Raw genomic sequence first — 21,150 nt, forward strand, 5'->3', positions numbered from 1 at the left:
TGTCAACTATGTACTCTAGAGCTTTGTTTTAAACAGTTAAGGTTCTGATTGCTGGCCTATTATGAGGATCATCTCAAGTCTACCCAAAGTTTATGAAGTAGGTCTTTTCACATTGCTTGTGAAAGTCAAGTTCTCACATGCACCATCTACACTTAGTGTAAGTAACGCTCAGGGAAGAGTTTTTTTTTTTAAAAAAAGGAGCTTTATTTCTAGATATACAAGAGTATTAAAGGGCAAGTTTAAAAGTTTGCTTTCAGAGTGAATCTGAGGGGTCTGTACTAAGATTGAAAGGCTATGTACAAAAGCAGCAGTTGTGCCTCAATAGGCATGTTGACAAAGTGCATGGAGTAGGAATCGTCTACCTAGGATTATCCCAAGAGAGATGAAGCAAGGTCTTTGATTGTTTTGGAGTTCAGTTGAGGAATTGTGCTGATCCTCATGAGTTTGCTGCTTGCATACTTGTTCCTTATGGCCTGTAGGAATTAGAGAGACTGTTAAGTAATATCAAGTTTACATTGTTTTGTGCCATGCTAGAGAGATCAGACTACTTACTAGTAAGTGGTTAAGCCACCTACTCATTTCCACTGAGGCACTTTGAAAAGGGGCCAGGAAGTTGCTGAATAGTCAAAAGAGGGAGTAAGAGCATACTCTTTTATAGAGTAAAACTGAAGCAATAGAGACATCTGTCAAAGTAATTATGTATTAACATTTGAAGCATAATTAGATATTTGCCCTTAGTGTATACTTACAGTGTATTTTGTTAAGTTCTCATTTACTCTTACTACATTCTTGGCCATATGTTGCATAATTAGCATAAGATTGTCTTCTGCATACCCAGTGTAGTGCTGCTGCTTTACACCCTGCAATACAAGACTAGTCAGAACCCTAGAGTAGCATCTTAAAGAGATTATGTCTGCCTGAGGCACTACAGTTTACTTCAGGTAACACCAACTGTAATAAGTTTGGTTTAGACTGGACATTAGAGGTGACAAGTTGAACTTGAGCTTTACCAGGTGTAGCTTAGATCAGAATCATCCTTGCTATTAGGCCAGAGTAGTGGCATCCAACTTAATATATGAAATCCTTATGACAATATTTCAGGAGCGTCAAGAGGCCACAATACATACTTTAGGGAAGAAGTGTTGTTGAATCTTGTGTGCTGAGCAGGTTCAGTGGCAGAAAAATCCTCAACAGGTGCTCAGCAACTACTCAGCACACTTCTAACTGCTCTGTACAGCACAGGGGCTGGGGGGACAGGTCACCTGTAACAGCAGGGCTGATTCAAACACTTCAGTTTAAGAATTGCAGGGCACAACTCAAAACATGTTTTATTCATAATCTAGGCGCAAAGTTTTCTACTTAAAATGCCTGAGGGCCACAGGTAGACACCTACTTTTGACTGCCTGTCTCAGTAAAACTGGTACCAAATTGTCTGTGGTATCTTGACACTATTTCCTAGATGTGGTCTTTCCCCACCTTGTCCAAGAACTGGTTTATGCAAAAGCTGTAAACCAAGCTAACAAGTTCGTGCAGATAGTTTAGAAGTTCAGTTGCTGTGGTTGGAATTCACCATCATGCAATCACTATTCTTTGTAATATCAGAACGCACTGCTTTCTGAAGTGGAATTTTTACACTGACCAAAACGTTATTAGGCTTAGCTATTTAGCAAGCAAGGACATTTTGATGTTGTCTTTTGAAGTGTTAAAAGGTCTATCGTCCGCAAGGGAAAATACTCAAGGCATGTTACCTAATGGTCAAGCTGGCTTTTCCTGCCATTGTTGTTCCTGATAAGTTTAGTTACTTGCTAGTATGGGCCGGTGTGCTAAGTAGCACTGTGACAAAAAATGTTCTAGCCTTCCAACTACTGGTAGGCTTGAACATTCCAATGCTTAAGGGCAACAAGCTGGAACCTTTCCATTTATTACTACATTTCTTGGATTACTTATCCTACCAGCTATACTTTGCAGTTACTCATTATGTTGGAGTGCAGCTTACATACTACATAAGTTTGACAGCCGTCTATTCTGTGGCCTTGAACAAATCACAAAAAGCAACTCACCCATTTGCCTTGCCCCAGAACCTTTTGAGACAAACATAAGGCAGCAGCTGCTATCTCTGAAGGATGATGGTGTATCATATCATAGTCTATGAGTGTCAGCTCCATCAGGTACTTTGCTAGTGTATGTTGCTCAGCATCAGCCTGCCAGATCAACAGCTTGTTAGTTCATGAAATTTGTCACTTCATTATAAACCTGGACCACCTTGATGGTGGTACTAATCTACTTTATGTTCTTGCTCCTGTTTGGAAAACAGTTGTTGACCCGTTCTCAGTCATACAAATCTTTGAAACTATGTTAAGTAGGAATTTGATCTCTTCCTTCAGGAGAGAGAGGCCAAGAGACTCTTAACCTGTTCTCCCAGGTTAACAGGGCTTAAATTCAGTCTAACCCAAATCTAAACAGAATTGTCAAGATTCTCCTCACCCCATAAAAATAGCTGAATTATATTCCCTGTAGTGTTTGCAACAAGCACTATAGCATAATACTAGCATAACAGACCTAGCAAATGAGGAGAGTCCCACCTTTTCCCTAAAGAGAAGCTAGAGGGAGACAATGAATTAGTTAAACACTTATCAAAAAGTAAGCTTAGGTATTACAGCTAATTTTCCACCCAATAAGACTTCCATTCTTTGAGCTGGCAAGTCAAATATCCTTGACTCCTTTAGTTAACACCACATTACAACCATAGTTTTAGTATCTTTTAAAAGTCAGAACAGAAGCCTCAACATGAGGCTTGTAAAATTTGAGACAACCATGTTATGAATTGCAGCAAAGGCTGATGAGTTGCTTGACTCCATGACCACAAAGTAACTTAATACCGCTCAGTCCTTTTCCTATAACAAGCATTCAACTGTATACACGGCCCACCCACCAGAAAGTCTCCTTCAGCTCATTGTGCTTTAAGTCAGGAGGTAAAAATCACACTGCCTAAATGAAGTGTTAATGGAAGTCCTGACATTCCATGCCTCCAATACTAGTCTCTCATAAGCAGGAGGATTTTAAGATAGCTAGAGGAAGTACCTACCTCACCAGCTTTTGATGCTCTCCTTAAGAAGTGAAGTGGCAGAGGGCGTCCCAAGTCAAAGTTCAGCTCCTTAAGTATCATCATTTCCATCTCTCTGATCTGAGAGCTAGAGTATGCATTGTCAGTGATGTAAACAAAATCCGCAATATCAGGAGAGAATATCTCCTCATACTTTGAGGCAAGAAGCAATGCTGTAACACCAGCCAGCTGAAGCTTCTTACGGGATACTGGGTGAATCTGTATAAGGTCACATGAGTTTAGAGAACTGTTTAATCTTCATGATGTATTACCTTTCAACAAGTACAAGGTATGAGTTTCCATTCAGTGAGTCAGCACATTTTTTTCCCCCTCCCCATTTACGTTTTCAGCATGCAAGACTTCTAGATTTAGCCTTGGGATGCATCTGTGTCCCTAGAATGACTTGTGTTAGTCAGAACTACCACTTCCACCTTTTAGCTCAGGTAGAAAATTATAGGTTAACAGATTTTAAGTTTGCCTGGAACATCTGTAACCCAGAAACCATAAACAGAGGACAAGAGTTATTTTAGAGTGTACTAATTTAATGAGTCTCATAAGCCTGTACAATGTGCTTGGATCAGGTTTCAGATACTTACTTGTAAGAAGCGGTCCATAATTGCAACACACATATACAGTGTTTCCTGCAAGAGCTGAAATCTTGAGTGGACCTGAACCAGCCAATCAACTAGAATTGCACGCATACGCCCATTGATCTCCTTCCCATTGAGGTAGTGTGGACGTACTGATTGCTGCAGCTGTTAAAGAGAGACCAATATGAAAGACTGAAAGCTTAATTTCACTTGAATGTGTAGTACTTAGGCATCCATACCTCAAGCTGCCTCAGATACAGATAAATATCTTTTACATAGTCACTACAGAGTTGAGGGTTTTCCCAATCATCAGCATCAATATCCTCTATGTTGTTAAGCAGCACATCAGAGAAAGCTTGGCACAGGTCCTCTTCTTTCATGGATACATCCATGGGGGTTGGAGACAGAATCTAGTGGACAGATTATAGTCACTGAGGCCCATACATTAAGTCTCTCTCATTTAAGACCCCCCTCCCCCTGAGTTGGGAGTTTGCCTGTAATACAAACTAGGAAAGCGGCTACCAAAACCTAAGACTCTACATGCCATTTAAGATACCTACAATATTTTAGCCTATAAGGCCTTTACCCAATTATAGATATATTTCTTGATCTGACAAGTTCTTTTGCAAGTCCTAATGGGTAGTATTATGTCACATCCCAAGTTAGTTGTGACTGTAAGCTAATAGACTGAAGCCAGGAATAATATCATAAAATGAATCTGATCTTTTTCTGAAGTGTTAAAACTCTGGCCTAGAAAGGGGTAGAGTGGAGGACCAAGGGTTAGGAACTGGAGAGTGACATAGGAATTTGCCATTTCCTACCTTTGGAACAGTCTCTTCTTTGAGAGTTAAATTTACTGCAGCTGGAGGTTTAGGTTGTGCAGTTACATTTGCTGGTTTAGTAGCTCCTTTTGTAGTTTTTACGGGTACTTTGAAGCTCTCTGTTTTCTACCAGAGGAAAGAACAGTTAACGCAGAACTAATAAGTTGCTTTTCTGACAGCTAGAGTTGAACTACAGCTTTACCTTGGCTGCATGTGTTCCTCTGGTTGTAACTCTATTTCCAATCTCTTCCAAAGCAGTCCTTTTGTTAGTCACTTGACTTTTGGCTTTGTTGTTAAGTCCTGTCATAGCATTCTCCACCCCTCTAGTAATCTGCAAGGGAAAATTGTAAACAAGGTTAAAAAAACTAAACCAAATCAACTCCAAGTAAAACTGGTTACTTTCAGATTATACTAATCTCAAAATCTCCCACCACCATGGTATCTGGGCACCCACAGTACCACTATACCATGTTTTGTTTCACAGCACATAATTGTGCTCAGCAGGATGGGGAGGTGAATAAAGGAGGATTAGATGCATTATGGAGAGTGCAATTAAAAATTGACTACATTTAGAGACATTACAGATGAAGTCACCCAAATCTTGTTCTTCCTGACTGGAAACCATGCTTTTTTTTAGCATCAGTTTTAGAATGCTCACCTGTGGCTTAGCTATTTAGTGTGTCCACCCAATTGTAACTAAAGATGAATTTCCATGGAGATGATCCAGTGACCAAACTGGTTTCTCTTAGGTCATCACCTAGAGAGGGAATTACTGCCTTATGCATTTTACATTGCATGGTAAAAGACTGTTGCCTTTCAGAGTTATTTCGGCACACACTGTACTTCAAAGGACTGAAGCACTCCCCTACTCAGTTTTAGATAGATAGCGCATCCAAGCCTTTAAAAGCCATACTGAAACCCAGCCCTCTTTGTTACTGTGAAGTTAGAAATCTTTCATAAGGACTAAAGCTTTCAACAAAGTAAAAAAAGCATTACCTCAAAAAGATTAACATCTACATATGCACAAGTCTTTAAGAAAGCTTACTTTACTGTAAGAACATTTCAGTGGTCACAAGGTAGGAGTTAAATTTTTGCTATCCCTTTTGTCTAAACAGTTTGCCTGCATTTGGGACTTTGCAACATTGTTTCCATCAGAAAACAGGAGTCCAACAGAGGCAGCTGTATTCTAATCCGAGTGATACAGAAGATCCCATATCCATGAGCACAGAACAAATAGGCATTTTACTCGCTGGAAAATCCCCATGCCATCTCCAGAGCAAGTGCCGTACCCAAGCAGCTCTGTGTCGGTTCCCACAGGAAAGCATGCTCATAACGGCTGCTCTCGCCATCTGCTGAGTTTCCTGCCTGACGGACACAACTGAGATCAATACCTTAGCCCTGAATGTCTAATTTGTCCCAGGGAAACCACTCAGACCCTCAGTGTTCGGCCTTATTTACACCTAAAAACTAACTATATTAGTCAGTGGTGTGAAAAATTCCCACCCCAGGCAGATGCAGTTAAGCCAACCTAACCCCGGCTATAGACACCACTGTGCCATTGACCGACTACAGCTCCCCAAGGGGGTGTATTGACTCTGACAACGAGAAAACCCCTTCCGCGGGGACGGCGAGTGGTGACACGCTGGCTGTGCAGCAGGCGGGCTGCACGCGTCTCAGCGGAGGTAGTACAAACCTCTAGCGTAGAGGGGACCTTAGCCCGGCTGAAGCTTCACGTGCAGCCTGGGCCGAAGCCTCCGACTGTCCCCAGCCGGAGCTACGCAGAGAACATTTAACTGCTCCGGGCCCTTAGCCTAACGGCAGGGGTCTCCGCACAAGCGCTCTCCAGCGTGGGCAGGAGCAGGGCGCCAGCGCGCTCCCCGCCGCCCCAACCCCACGGCTTGCTCCGGCCGCACCGCTCTCTGCGGCCGCCTGCCCGATCCAGCGCGTCCCCGCAGCTCGGCACCAGCGGCCCGGGCCCAGACCCGCACTCACCGCAGCGCGCCGGACCAGCGCCATGAGAACGGCGACTCTTGACTGGAGACGGTCGGGCTGTAAGAGTGAGGAATAAAAGCGACCCCTACACCCCTTCCGCCTCTTGATACAGCTACTACGCTATTAGCCTAGCGCGCCGCCCTCAGCTTCAAATAGCGCCCCGCCTGTGCTCCCATTGGACAGCTTCGTACGATGCTCTCCTCTGATTGGCCCAGCATTCGGGCTCCGCCCCATACGTTGCCGTGACGATGACCCTTGGCCGGGAAGGGAAAGCTGGATTCGAAGCGCTTCCGCGGGAATAGAGATCTTAACAGAAACAAAGATTCAAAGGAAGCCGGTCCAGATCTCCGCTACGACTGAGAGTTCTCGCGAGCTCGGACCTTGCGCAAAGGAGCTTGGGACACGTAGTCACCTCGGGTGGAGGCAGCACTCGGGACGGGGCCGGTCGGTCCCTAGTGACTGGGCCGCCAGAGCCAAGGGGGGAGGGAAGGGGGTCGGCCTTGTTCCGCAAGCGGAGCGCGCGGCGCTGAGAGGCGGGGCGTTAGAGAGCGGCCTGGGGAGGCGGTGGGGGCTGGGCGCGGCAGGTGCCGCCCACGGCCTCGCGCGCGTGTAGGAGAAGTGACGCGCCCGGCCGCTCCCGCGCGCGGCCCGGGCTGAGGGCAGCCCCGTTCCGCCTTGGAACCCTCCTGTCTGCAGCTCGCGCGAGTGCAGCCGGTTATGCAAGAAAAAGCCCGCATTTGTAAGTTGCATTTTAAGGATAAAGAGCTCACACTCCAGTACTTGTATGAGATGAATTGAAAAATACTCTATTTTTTTAATCATTTTTACAGTGCAAATATTTGTAATAAAAAATATGAAGTGAGCACTGTACACTTTGTATTCTGTGTTGTAATTGAATTGCTGTATTTAAAAATGTATAGCAAAACATCCAAATATATTTCATAAATTTAAATTGGTATTAAGTGCAATTAATTGCAGTTGATTTTTCAATCATGATTAATTTTGAGTTAATCATGTGAGCTGTTATTACTCAATAGCCCTTATATATATACATACACACACACAACCCAGTACAGTTTAGTGCTTTTTCTCTTATTCATTGAGTTATTCTTCATATTATATATAGGTATGTTAAAGTTCCTAATGACTTTCAAGGTCCTTTATACCTTGTGAACCAAACCCGTGGTAATATTTGCCATATCCAACAAAACACCAAAGTCTTTCTGGCATTGAGGGCCCACTAAACTTATCAGAAGCTCATCTTCCAGCATAAGCTTATAGTACGTATATTGTGTGGTTAAGATCTGTGCCATTAGCATATGAAGTTGTCTCTACAAACCTTGATTTTTAAAATGGAAAAGTGGGAAAATTAGGTATTGAAACCTTAATATGAAGTGCTTCAAGGTAATGTCTTAGAACAGTTGAACAACGTACATCCACCTACACTTTTTTTTTCTTTTAATGTATTCCTGTAGTTGCATAGGAGCAGTGGCTAATATTCAAGCAGAGAGGTAGTCCAAAATACAGTTCTACTGCATTGGTAATAGGAAGGACTATAATACATAAGTGCATATTTCCTTACAGTAGAGAACCCCAAAAGGCTGTTGTAGCCAGCTAAGCCTTGTAACACCTGTGATTTATGACAGGTGAAAGTCTATTTGATATGGGTATGACTCAAAGAAAGGTTAGGTAGCATGGCTATAATATACCTGCCCATGGCAAAAGTTAAAAAGCACAGCATGAATTAGGTTTCCTCTAATTCCCCACACTCACTATAGGATCATCAAACATTTATTCCTTTTGAGAGCAGAACTGAAAAATCAGCACAGCTTTTTTCAACAAGGTGAAATCTAATGGCCATGCTACTCCAATAATGCATCCGATGAAGTGAGCTGTAGCTCATGAAAGCTTATGCTCAAATACATTGGTTAGTCTCTAAGGTGCCACAAGTCCTCCTTTTCTTTTTGCGGATACAGACTAACACAGCTGCTACTCTGAATCCAATAATGAATGTTACTACTTCCAGCTAGCTCTCATTGTGTTCACCTGTACAAGCACTCAATACTTGTTTCTTTCAAGGTTTCTTATTTTTGAATTAAAATGTTTGTGCCCCAGCCTTTGAGCGTAATGATCTGATTTTAAGTCTTCCAATCTATCCATTTGTCTTAATTTGATCTTATATATCTTACAACTCTCTTAAGAAAGGTCATTCTTTGCCATACCGTACCAATTTGTTTTCTTTGCTTTAAGGCTCAGTTTCTTCCTGCTTTATCAGGACAGTCCCATTTTATGGGATATGCTGTAACACTTCTCCCTCTAAAAGAAAAGGAGTACTTGTGGCACCTTAGAGACAAACATTTATTTGAGCATAAGCTTTTGTGAGCTACAGCTCAATGAAGTGAGCTGTAGCTCACGAAAGCTTATGCTCAGATAAATTGGTTAGTCTCTAAGGTGCCACAAGTACTCCTTTTCTTTTTGCAAATACAGACTAACACGGCTGCTACTCTGAAACTTCTCCCTCTATTATCCCACGTAATGTCATTATGTGTTCAGATGTAGCCAGTCATGCACATTTCTGACTCAGCTTTGCGTAAATGTTCCCCAGTGTTTCAAAGTAAATCCTTTAGTTCTTCAGTCAGTTATGTATCAGGGGGGTAGCCGTGTTAGTCTGTATACACAAAAACAACAAGGAGTCCGGTGGCACCTTAAAGGCTAACGGATTTATTTGGGCATAAGCTTTCGTGGGTAAAAAACCCACTTCTTCAGATGCCTGGAATGAAAGTTACAGGTGCAGGCATACGAAAGCTTATGCCCAAATAAATTTGTTAGTCTTTAAGGTGCCACCGGACTCCTCCTTGTTTCAGTCACTTATGTTTATAGTCAGTCCCAGTCAGACTAGGACAGTAGTATAATGGGAGGTCTGCCTTTGAGGCTGCTCCAAGTATGGACTTTTTACTTTCCTTAATATGGAGTTCCACAGCAAATCTTTGTTATAGTACATGCATTATTATGCAGGCAACAACTCAACAGGTTTGCATGGAAATAAACACCATACAAAAATGGTGAGAAAGCAAGTTCTCATATGTTGAAGGTTTTCCAAGATTCAGTGGTACAATGCATTTGTGCTGTAAAGATTTAAAATTTTTGCCTACTTGAGGAAAAAAACTCAAGGTATCTCAGGGTAGTAACAGGAGTACTTGTGGCACCTTAGAGACTATGCTCAAATAAATTGGTTAGTCTCTAAGGTGCCACAAGTACTCCTTTTCTTTTTGCGGATACAGCCAACACGACTGCTACTCTGAAACCTGTCAGAGTAATAATAGTGAAAGGCAAAGTAAAACATCAAAGGTAAGCACCCAATACATGGTATCATCACCACTGCTTTTCACTGTTTCATGGTGTTTTGATAGTTGTTCAGTTTTCATCAGCATGAAGCGCACACACTCCCGCTTCAGAAGCTACTTTTTAATTCACTCACATTTTTTGTTGTAGAACAATCAACATGAAGGTGTTTGAAAATTCCCTTTCATATTCCAGACCCTTTTTTGTGGTTCAGTCACTTACGCTGCTATCATCATGGGAGAAAATTCAAATACCATGCAAGTATTATGGTCGCTAACAACTGGATTTACACTTTGAGAGCAAAATAAATCAAAGTGTTATCTTATGTACACAAGTAAACAAATCTAGTAGTAATTTGCATGAATTCTCTTAGTTGTAGAGAAAATGACAAATGCTGTGGGTGTAGCATTTCAAACAATCCACTATTTTAATTAAGATACTGACTTCTGTATATAACTGGAGCTTTATAAAATATTTAATCCTTTCATACTGAGGTTGTGATGTTCCCACAGACACATCCATTGTTAGGATGCAAGTAAACAGCTTATGCCAAAGAATTATTGTTCAAATGAAGAGCTTATAAACTAGAAGGCAAAATTGAAAACAACTTTTATGAAAAAACAGACTGCAGATGATCAGTCTAACATTTTATTTATTGCATACAAAAGGATTTGTTCTGACAATGGAATTTTATATGAAAAGTAATTTGATGCATACTGTTGAGACTTATCTTGAAAGTCAAAGATGCTGCAGAAAACTTAAGGCAATGCATCTAAGCAAGTAAAGCACAGTAAGTGGTGGAAGTTTTCAAAAACCCATTAATTTTCCTTTCCCTAAATTATATCAGGTCACAACTTTCTGGAATAGGAGTAGGCTGCAGGTTTATTAGCCCCTGCATTAGCACATAACAAGAACTGAGATTCCTGGCACATAACTGTTAAACATCACTTTACAATATGTTATGTATACATTTAAAAGCAAGACAGTATCAGTAGCAGTTATAAAATAGGTCAACTCATGGGCCACTAAAATACCTCTAAGTACCAGACACCGAAATCTGGTGCATTTTTAAAAAAAGTCTGTGCTTCTTTGTCCCTGGAAGGTATGCCAAAGTGGACTCATTGTGCACCCTGGGTCTCAATTATTTCCATGTCTCTAAGTACCTATGATGTAACTTTAAAAGTGAGTGTCCTCCCACCTTCAACTATCAGTTGGGGTGCACCCCTGGAAAGCTACCTCCCCTCCTTTTTTCTTCATATGCACTGAAGAGTTGAAAAGGGTTCCTGTTTCGTCTTTCCAGTTAATTTTATCCACTACAGCTTCAATTTCATACCCAGCCACAGGTCCTTATAGCTACATACGCTAAGAAGCTTCAGTTTAAAACCATGATAGTTTGGAGCAGCCAAATCACGTTATCTTTCTCCCTCATCCCCCTCACCCCACGCCACCCCACCAAATTAAACACAAAAGTGATTCAAGTCTTCAAATTAAGTTTACTTTTAACAATGCAAGTAAGCTTTAAAATGTCCATTAATCATAACTGTTAGGACAAAACTTCTCCCTGCTTAATGCCTTAGTGCCAGAGGTATTAAGTCTATTGCCAGCAATGGACATTGCATTGGAAAATGCTACTCCTGACATGAAAGGATTAAAAAAAAAAAAAGGGGGGGGGGGGAGGGAGCTGCTTTTAACCAGACAAACAGGCATCAAATTAGATAAGGTTACACTTATAAATGGATCACAATTTGTTAGGTGTAAACAAAACATTTTGATTTGTGTTTTACTGTAAACTGTTTTACACTTAACTGATTATGAAAGACACAAGGGAAACGGAAGGTATTTATTATTCAATCCACTTACAAAGCAGGTGGCTTAATGCAAGCTTATTGACATGTTCACATATGATCCCACAGGAACATCTCTTCCAGGTTGTGACAGTAATACTGTCTTGATGTTCTTGAGCCTCTCTTCAACACATTTTAAATAAACTATACTATACTGTGTGTCAAAGTATTTTGATAAGGAACTTGTCCCGAAGTGGATTAAAACTTCCTCCAAAGGAGAAATGTTAGTACATTAATTTAATTCTATATACTATATTATGCAGCAAATCTTAACTATAGAAAATATTTTCAATCAGTGATGGACTGTTGGTAATTTATAAAGAGGGAATCTATGATCAAAGCAAAACAAGGTAATCACATAATTTGTGTCAGTTTCTACAGAGATTTACAGATTTTTAAGTTACTAGTGACAAAACAAGTGACAGGTGGATTTAGCTGACTTTATTAACTTTAAAACTAATAAAAATCCCATGAGAGATCTGGGTTCTTTAAAAGTTCTAAGAAAGCATGGATCCTGCCTTAAGGACTGCAATTCTAGGTTCTGATTAAATGGCTTTACAAAACCAATGTGTGCAGGTAATTTGACGTACTTAGCAGAAGACTGAACAAAATTCTACATATTTGTTTCCCTAAAAATGCATTCAATCTGCAAGTATCTACAATCCAGCTAATTGAAATCAATATTTAGTGTTCATTAGAGCTGTTTCACAGCAACAAATATTAAGTTAGGGATTCAAATTTCTAGACATTGGAAGAAAATGATAAATACAATCTGAACAGCAGTCTAAATGTTTAATATTGACATTCAAATATATCTGTATTGTGCTGAAAGTTTAAAAACATAAAATTTGATCAGACAAAACTCTGGTGAGGCGTATACCAGCTGTATCAGTCAGACCGAATATAGTTTGTATTCTGTTCCCAGTATTAAGGATGGTATTTGACTCAGAACTGACATTGTAAATATACAGCAGCCATTTTTTCCTAATTAAGGAATGTCTTAATATACAATATTATTATTTTCTAGATGATCTTTATACATTAAACTAAAATACATGATTGATTAAATTAAGATATCTGAGGTTAGTAATGAGTGAAATCATATTCTCAAAGCTTGATACTATGTTTGGGAGGGAAGGGAACAACACACAATTCTACTTACTAAAGCAGCTAATCTTGCCTGCAAGTTTGGGGTCACAAAGCCCATAATATGTGCAAACAAATGCAATACAAGGAACCATGCAAAAATACAGTAAAATGAATTAAAAGAAAAAAATGTAAAACCTAAAAAAGCTTTATAAATACACTGAAACTCAACTGTCTACATAAACTGTAGGTCTAGCATTAGTTGTACCATATAGCAGAGATAGCACTCTAGGATCAATGCTTCCAAATCTGCGCAGGTAAGTCATGCCATCTTTGGTAGACTGCAGTACCAGGAAGGATGGAAGGGAGTGAGAAGGAGGACAAGAGTTCTGGAAAATGGTGTCAACTTTCACTTGGCAGCTGAGCTTCAATGTCCACTCTGCAAATGGGGCACTTCTTGTTAGTAATCAACCATTGATCTACACACACTTGGTGGAAAAGGTGCATACATGGAAGGCGCCTGTTAGCAGAAAAGAAAGAGTTAATTTTTAATACAGTATTTACAGTGTTATTAGTTTTTCTTGTTGCTGAAATCTGAAATTTTATATATAAAAATTGGCACCAGCCAAAAATGAAAGAACAAAGGGCTATATCTCCACTAAATTGTCAGTAAGATTAAAAATGATAGAACATTTTAATGCAGAATACTATGGGACAGATTATGCTCTGTTACAGTGATGTAACTCTGCTGTATCTTCAGTAGCGTTACTCCAGACTTGCACTAGTAAAGAAGAATGGGGCTGTGTAGAATTAACCCATAGAATCCATTGTTCAAGACAGTGAGGGAGACAGCATAGTAAGATTTTTAAAAGGAAACTAATAGCACCTGCAATTACCATATCTACCTTTTACTAGTGCTATCAGTCTTGGCTCAAGACGTGAGCTTGATTGACAATTGACCTGCCATTTGCCTCTTCACCAGTTCTATGGTACTGGACAATCAGCTCAGTGCATTAAGAGGACTTTCACCATCCACTGAACCAACAGCACGGGCAATTGTTGGAGGTAGGATATAGGATCTGATGTGCCAATGGCCCCTAAAAGCTTTTCGTACTACTATAATTTGTTATTAAAAAAGTCAATATAGAAATTGAGAATTATTGCCGATAACTGACAGTAAGACAGACTTCACTTGTTTAAATGTATTTCTAAACATATCAAGTGAGTTCTTTCATTACTCCTGGGGGGATTCCGCGTGACTGCGCAACAGCAGAAAATGCGCCTCCCCCAATCCTCTCCGAATTCCTGTGCTTCCCTGCAGAAAATGGCAGAGAAGCCGAGTGGGGGGACGACCATAGGTACAGTTTTTTTTTGTTTTTTTTTTTTATCAGGATTGCCCCTCTCCAAACAGAGGTGAGGCACGGGGAGGGGGCACACGGGGTTACCTGCCCTATCATTTCTGCAAGCACAGAACTTCCCAGCTAAAGGCAGCTTCATCTGGCTCCACTGATTGAATGCCGCCTCCTGGGTCCTAGTGCCAGTCGTGTTCCCGTTCCGTGTGCTGGGAGATTTCCTGTTTTCTGTGCAACAGTGAGTGCTGATATAAGGGAAGGGGGGGGGGGGAAGAGACAGGGAAGGGGGGAAGAAGCAGGTGCAATAGGGCACGGGGAGGGGAATGTGGGATTGAGGATGGAGAAGAAAAGGGAATAGGGGAATTGGGGGGGGGGCGGGGAGTGGAAGGATAGCATGCAACATCCCCTTAGCAGTAGCTGGGGCTCCCCCGTTAAGCAGGTTCATCAAACCCTCACTTTGACAAGCCCTATGCCCCTATACCTGGACCCCTCTGATGAGCCCCCAGACCCATATCCCCACCCCACTGATCCCCAACCAGTTGCAACTGGACCCCCACCCCATCAAGCCCTACTCACCCAGCACCAGGACCCCCCCGACACGAAGCCCCATCGCCCCACATCCAGACCCCTCTACTGAGCCCCAACCACCTTCACCTGGATCCCCAGCAGAGTCCCATTGCCCCTGCACCCCAAGCCCCCCAATAAGCCCCTCTGTATCCAGATTTTTTGTAAAGCCACCCACACCCAGATTGCCCAACACAGAAACCTCTCACCCCACACCTGGATCCTGCTGGGCTGAGCCTGCCCACCCACATCTGGTGCAGAGGGGTAGGCCCAGCCCTTGCACTGTATCAGGGTCGGGTGCAGCCTCACTGCTGTCCCTGTAACAGGGAGATAAGGGCTTTAGGGTGATCTCCCACCTCAATGCAGCCAGTGGCCTTTGCTCCCCACTGCTATGCTGGAACCACATTTACTGACAAATAAAATGTGCAGAACTTTAAAATATTGTACACATAATTTTTAATTTTTTGGCGCAGAATCCCCTCAGGAGTATTTTATGCTGCAAAATTTAAAAGTAAACTTTTTGTTTCCTGGGTGCTATATCCAAAGGTGTTCCGGCACTAGATTTTGATTATTAGGTACTAATAGTGTTTATTTACCTGACATCTTCACCTTCCTCTAATATAGACAAACAGATGGTACACTTTTCCTCTGTGTCTTCCTCTGTTCCTTCCTCCCCATCTTGTTTGCAGTGCAGTTTCCTCTGTGAGAACCAATCAGTTGTTACCTTATTAGTAGAGATGACATTATTGACAAACTGAGTAGAATCTCTTTTTATGCATATTCAACATTTCATTTCTAGGAAAACATCTGATTGACAAATTATATGTTACATTTTAAAAAGTAAATCTTCAACTTGTTTGCTTCTAAAGACTAGATATCAAACGTTTAAACAGTTAAAAATTAGTATAGATATAAGAGCATAAAGAATTAATAAAGACTGAAATGTGAGGTTAAAAGATATTTGGGACTATGAAGTTAAGATGTTTTTTTGTCTCTAAGCATATGAATATCTTCATTTCATGCATGAACAAACATTTCAAACAAAACTCATACCGATGGTTGAATTATTCTCATGTAAAGTCTGGTACCTTAAACCTTCACCTATTAAAGACCACCACCCATATTACTGACAGGGTCTTGTATATAATGTAGTCTCCAATGGCCTAAATTGCCTCATACATAACTATTATTTTTAAGTTTCTACATAACTACTCCAGAATCAAAGCTTTCCTTTTTAAAAGAAGTCTATTCCTTAGAGTTATGGAAGCCTTCAAAGTGCGAACAGAGTAATGGAAAAAAGTGGTTACTCACCTTTTGTAACTGTTGTTCTTCGAGATGTGCTGCTCATGCCCATTCCATTCCAGGATGTACGTGTGCCATGTGCACGGTTGCTGGATATTTTCCCTTTGTGGTACCCGTAGGGCCAGCTCTGGCGATCCCAGAAGGCCCATGCACCCATATATAGGGCGCCGCCAGCCCTGCGCCCTCTCAGTTCCTTCTTGCCGTCAACTCTGACAGCGGGGATGGAGCGCAGGTCATGGAATGGACATGAGCAACACATTTCAAAGAACAACAGCTATGAAAGGTGAGTAACCTTTTCTTCTTCTTTGAGTGATTGCTCATGTTGATTCTATTCTGGGTGACTCAAGCATAAAAACCTGAAGGTGGGTGAGGAGTTCAAGGTCAGGGGAGGGTCCCAGACAGGGCTAAGTGCTGCTGCTATCTGTCTTTGTGGGGAGGGAGAGTGGCCTGACATGGGTCGTAACTTGCGCCTCCCTTGGGCACTGGGGAGCACCCTCTCTCGACCTGGTGCCGGCAGGGCATTGTGCATTGATCTGCTCAGCTTGGAGGCCAACCTGAGTGCTGCTTCCATAAGTAGGGCTTTAAGCCTGATGTCCCTGTCCTCCTATGTCCTTGGTTTAAACCCACAACAAATCTTGTGCCATTCTTTAACGTGCACTTCCCCAAGGCACCTCAAGCAGCCGGAGTGGGGATCACTTACTGGCATAGGTTTGCCACAGTTCGGGCATGCCCCGACCCCGGAGCAACGTCCCTAAAGGGGACTATCCAACTACTAAAAAACTAAGCATAACTAAGTAACTACTGAATATAATTGTTTACAAGAATACAGTTCGATTAAACACTAGGCAAGGGTTTTCACAAAGGAAAGGAAGGCTGTTCTGACAACTGTCACAGGCGGTAAGAAGGAACTGAGAGGGTGCAGGGCTGGCGCTGCCCTATATACCAGTGCATGAGCGCGGGCCTCCAGGGGTCACCAGAGTCAGCCTAACGGGTACCACTAAGGGAAAATTTCTGGCAACCATGTACACCGCACACACACACCCCAGACTGGAACTGACATGAGCAAGCACTCAAAGAAGAAGAATGATGTCTGCCCAAGTCTGTAAACAATTTGTTACAACTCTTAAGATGAAATACATCTATTATTCTCCACAGTGTGAGCAATGAAGACCAATGACAATTTAAAATGTCACCATTAATTATTTCATTGCTTGATATCATTGCTGAAATGATCAGCTATGTGATTACTCACTGTTGGAGGTAGTGATAGATACTCTAAAATGGTACAGTGGGGCAGTTAGATGCTATCAAGGGTCAGTGGGATGGGGACCAAAATTGTCACCTCTCTGTCTTTGCCCAAGAGGAGGCATTAAAGAGAAGATGCAGCCCCTCTATAGTAACAAAAGATCTCAACTGACTTGTGACTACCCGTCCTACCTACCTGTCCCCCTTTGCCTCAAACACCTTCCTGGATACAAAAAGTCTAAAATATCCGCTACCCAGCTGCCTAAACCTTTCCCCCGCTACAACCGAGTTACTTTGTCAGTACAGAACTTTGCAGTATACTTTAAAATTTAGAAGCAGAGTAAAATTAATTGAAGATAAAAATAAAAGGAATGCTGTACTGATGAAACTGGACAGGAGATGCAGAGGGAGGAGAGAACTGGGAGAGAGGGTGCTGCATAGGTCTGGGGCTCCTGCCGAATACTTCAGGTCTAATTGATCTAAATAGAATACTGGAAGATTTAAAGAGTATGAACTTGACTACAAATCCATCTAGTTTTCTTTGAGAATTTTAGCTCATATAGCCAAGAGCTGCAATTGGACTAAAAGGCATTTCTTTTTGCAGATACAGACTAACACGGCTGCTACTCTAAAACCTGTCATTATGCAAGGCACTGAATTTAGCCGTATGGAGTGGAAATCTGTCAACTTCATGAAAAAATTGTACAGATACAGACAGACATCATCTTCCTTTCCAAATGCAAACAGATGGACATCATACCAAAAGGACTGAAGGTAAAAAATCCATTACAATCTACATACCACACAGACTATGTTGACAGATTGTGCCACACGCTCTCAAAGAAACTGCGGAACCACCTGATCAACATCCTCTACAGCAAACAGGGAAAGATTAAGAATGAGCTCTCAAAACTGGATACTCTCATAAAAAACCAACCTTCCACACAAACTTCCTCATGACTGGACTTTACAAAAACTAGACAAGCCATTTACAACACACACTTTGTTTCTCTACAAAAGAAAAAGGACACTAAACTATCTAAACTACTACATGCCACAAGGGGCCACAACAGTGGTTCCCTTAACCCACCCAGCAATATTGTTAATCTATCCAACTACACTCTTAGCCCAGCAGAAGAATCTGTCCTATCTCGGGGCCTCTCCTTTTGCCCCTCCACCCCCATGAACTTGATACAGTTCTGTGGTGACCTGGAATCCTATTTTTGACGTCTCCGACTCAAGGAATATTTCCAACACACCTCTGAACAACATACTAACCCACAGAGACCTTCCTACCAACACTACAAAAAGAAGGATTCTGGGTGGACTCCTCCTGAAGGTCAAAACAACAGACTGGACTTCTACATAGAGTGCTTCTGCCGACGTGCACGGGCTGCAATTGTGGAAAAGCAGCATCACTTGCCCCATAACCTCAGCCGTGCAGAACACAATGCCATCCACAGCCTCAGAAACAACTCTGACATCATAATCAAAAAGGCTGACAAAGGAGGTGCTGTTGTCATCATGAATAGGTCGGAATATGAACAAGAGGCTGCTAGGCAGCTCTCCAACACCACTTTCTATAAGCTATTACCCTCTGATCCCACTGAGGGTTACCAAAAGAAACTACAGCATTTGCTCGAGAAACTCCCTGAAAAAGCACAAGAACAAATCCGCACAGACACACCCCTGGAACCCCAACCAGGGGTATTCTATCTACTACCCAAGATCCATAAACCTGGGAATCCTGGATGCCCCATCATCTCAGACATTGGCACCCTGACAGCAGGATTGTCTGACTACGTAGACTCCCTCCTCAGGCCCTATGCTACCAGCATTCCCAGATATCTTCGAGACACCACTGACTTCCTGAGGAAACTACAATCCATCAGTGATCTTCCTGAAAACACCATCCTGGCAACTATGGATATAGAAGCCCTCTACACCAACATTCCACACAAAGATGGACTACAAGCCGTCAGGAACATTATCCCCGATAATGTCACGGCAAAGCTGGTGACTGAACTTTGTGACTTTGTCTTCACCCATAACTATTTCACATTTGGGGACAATGTATACCTTCAAATTAGCAGCACTGCTATGGGTACCCGCATGGCCCCACAGTATGCCAACATTTTTATGGCTGACTTAGAACAATGCTTCCTCAGCTCTCGTCTCCTAATGCCCCTACTCTACTTGCGCTACATTGATGACATCTTCATCATCTGGACCCATGGAAAAGAAGCCCTTGAGGAATTCCACCATGATTTCAACAATTTCCATCCCACCATCAACCTCAGCCTGGACCAGTCCACACAAGAGATCCACTTCCTGGACACTACGGTGTTAATAAGCTATGGTCACATAACCACCACCCTATACCGGAAGCCTACTGACCGCTATGCCTACCGACATCCCTCCAGCTTTCATCCAGACCACACCACATGATCCATTGTCTACAGCTAAGCCCTACGATACAACCGCATTTGCTCCAACCCTTCAGACAGAGACAAACACCTACAAGATCTCTATCAAGGGTTCTTACAACTACAATACCCACCTGCTGAAGTGAAGAAACAGATTGACAGAGCCAGAAGAGTACTCAGAAGTCACCTACTACAGGACAGGCCCAACAAAGAAAATAACAGAATGCCACTAGCCATCACCTTCAGCCCTCAACTAAAACCTCTCCAACGCATCATCAAGGATCTACAACCTATCCTGAAGGACGACCCATCACTCTCACAGATCTTGGGAGACAGGCCAGTCCTTGCCTACAGACAGCCCCCCAACCTGAAGCAAGTACTCACCAGCAACCACACACCACACAACAGAACCACTAACCCAGGAACCTATCCTTGCAACAAAGCCCGTTGCCAACTGTGTCCACATATCTATTCAGGGGACACCATCATAGGGCCTAATCACATCAGCCACCCTATCAGAGGCTCGTTCACCTGCACATCTGCCAATGTGATATATGCCATCATGTGCCAGCAATGCCCCTCTGCCATGTACGTTGGCCAAACTGGACAGTCTCTACTTAAAAGAATCAGTGGACACAAATCAGACGTCAAGAATTATAACATTCAAAAACCAGTCGAAGAACACTTCAATCTCTTTGGTCATTCGACTACAGACCTAAAAGTGGCAATTCTTCAACAAAAAACCTTCAAAAACAGACTCCAAGGAGAGAGTGCTGAATTGGAATTAATTTGCAAACTGGATACAATTAACTTAGGCTTGAATAGAGACTGGGAGTGGATGGGTCATTACACAAAGTAATACTATTTCCCCATGTTTATTCCTCTCCCCCGCCCGCTGTTCCTCAGACGTTCTTGTCAACTGCTGGAAATGGCCCACCTTGATTATCACTACAAAAGGTTCCCCCCGCCTCACCCTTGCTGGTAATAGCTCACCTTGAGTGATCACTCTCGTTACAGTGTGTATGATAACACCCATTGTTTCATGTTCTCTGTGTATATAAATCTCCCCACTGTATTTTCCACTGAATGCATCCGATGAAGTGAGCTGTAGCTCACGAAAGCTTATGCTCAAATAAATCTGTTCGTCTCTAAGGTGCCACAAGTCCTCCTTTTCTCTAAACCTATGGGCTTTCTTCCTTTACATTTGTGTTATAGTGTTCCACACAGCACAGCAGGGCACTATTTCTTAATTTCCTACATATCTACAATAATATATGGGTCATTCCTTGCTCTAAATGCAAACAAATAACTTTTGCCCAGATGTATGGACATGTTTATAAGTTGCCTTTTCATTAACTGGACTAACTTTTTTCTTTTAAAAAAAAAATGAAGCTTCGCCCATATCTTTAGGGGTTTTTGTTTTGTATTCTGAGGAATTTGGAATTAATCTTAAAACAAGAAAGAAAAATTCAATTCAATTAAA

General features: G+C 42.1%; 3 protein-coding genes across 11 annotated transcripts in view; 1 reads left to right on the forward strand and 2 right to left on the reverse strand.

Moving 5' to 3' along the window:
- Positions 1 to 210: 210 nt before the first annotated feature.
- On the reverse strand, positions 211 to 6,671 carry CCNB2 (cyclin B2). Of its 2 annotated transcripts, XM_074966254.1 has the most exons (9): positions 6,507 to 6,671; positions 4,717 to 4,845; positions 4,515 to 4,640; positions 3,933 to 4,103; positions 3,700 to 3,858; positions 3,086 to 3,322; positions 2,061 to 2,201; positions 750 to 860; positions 211 to 473 (listed from the first exon to the last, which is right to left on the reverse strand). In XM_074966254.1, the coding sequence occupies exons 1-9, from the start codon at positions 6,528 to 6,530 to the stop codon at positions 369 to 371; spliced, it is 1,203 nt and encodes a 400-aa protein (XP_074822355.1). In that variant the 5' UTR covers positions 6,531 to 6,671; the 3' UTR covers positions 211 to 368. The 2 variants fall into 2 exon arrangements, with proteins under 2 accessions (XP_074822355.1, XP_074822356.1); XM_074966255.1 differs by lacking the exon at positions 3,933 to 4,103 and having other exon boundaries at positions 213 to 473; positions 6,507 to 6,670.
- Positions 6,672 to 7,003: 332 nt separating this feature from the next.
- On the forward strand, positions 7,004 to 20,735 carry LOC141995220 (uncharacterized). 3 transcript variants are annotated; one of them, XM_074966241.1, is made up of 3 exons: positions 7,004 to 7,245; positions 14,170 to 14,368; positions 17,846 to 20,735. In XM_074966241.1, exon 3 carries the CDS (start codon positions 18,766 to 18,768, stop codon positions 19,687 to 19,689), a length of 924 nt encoding a protein of 307 aa, XP_074822342.1. In that variant the 5' UTR covers positions 7,004 to 7,245; positions 14,170 to 14,368; positions 17,846 to 18,765; the 3' UTR covers positions 19,690 to 20,735. The 3 variants fall into 3 exon arrangements, with proteins under 3 accessions (XP_074822342.1, XP_074822343.1, XP_074822344.1); XM_074966242.1 differs by lacking the exon at positions 14,170 to 14,368; XM_074966243.1 differs by lacking the exons at positions 7,004 to 7,245; positions 14,170 to 14,368 and adding an exon at positions 13,816 to 13,843.
- Positions 10,491 to 21,150, reverse strand: part of RNF111 (ring finger protein 111) — a 92,170-nt gene continuing 81,510 nt past the window's right edge. For 3 of the 6 annotated variants that reach the window (XM_074966238.1, XM_074966236.1, XM_074966240.1), the window contains 2 exons: positions 15,291 to 15,394; positions 10,491 to 13,298 (listed from right to left, as the gene is read on the reverse strand). In XM_074966238.1, coding sequence (XP_074822339.1) covers positions 13,181 to 13,298; positions 15,291 to 15,394 — 222 coding nt within the window. In that variant the 3' untranslated portion in view covers positions 10,491 to 13,180. Of the gene's footprint in view, positions 13,299 to 15,290; positions 15,419 to 21,150 lie in introns of all 6 variants that reach the window. The other 3 variants (XM_074966237.1, XM_074966235.1, XM_074966239.1) reach the window with 1 other exon arrangement.

Source organism: Natator depressus, chromosome 10 (assembly GCF_965152275.1).
Source record: "Natator depressus isolate rNatDep1 chromosome 10, rNatDep2.hap1, whole genome shotgun sequence".
NCBI classification, from domain to species: Eukaryota; Metazoa; Chordata; order Testudines; family Cheloniidae; genus Natator; species Natator depressus.

Bases quoted from the DNA above. Each gene is read 5' to 3' on its own strand.
- CCNB2 (XM_074966254.1), bottom strand. From the start codon at position 6,530: ATGGCGCTGGTCCGGCGCGCTGCG. The intron at 4,846-6,506 runs GTGAGTGCGGGT...TTTCCCTTGCAG, and splicing joins CGCTGGTCCGGCGCGCTGCG to ATTACTAGAGGGGTGGAGAA. The intron at 3,323-3,699 runs GTAAGTATCTGA...GACCTTATACAG, and splicing joins TTATGGACCGCTTCTTACAA to ATTCACCCAGTATCCCGTAA.
- LOC141995220 (XM_074966241.1), top strand. From the start codon at position 18,766: ATGAATAGGTCGGAATATGAACAAGAGGCTGCTAGGCAGCTCTCCAAC.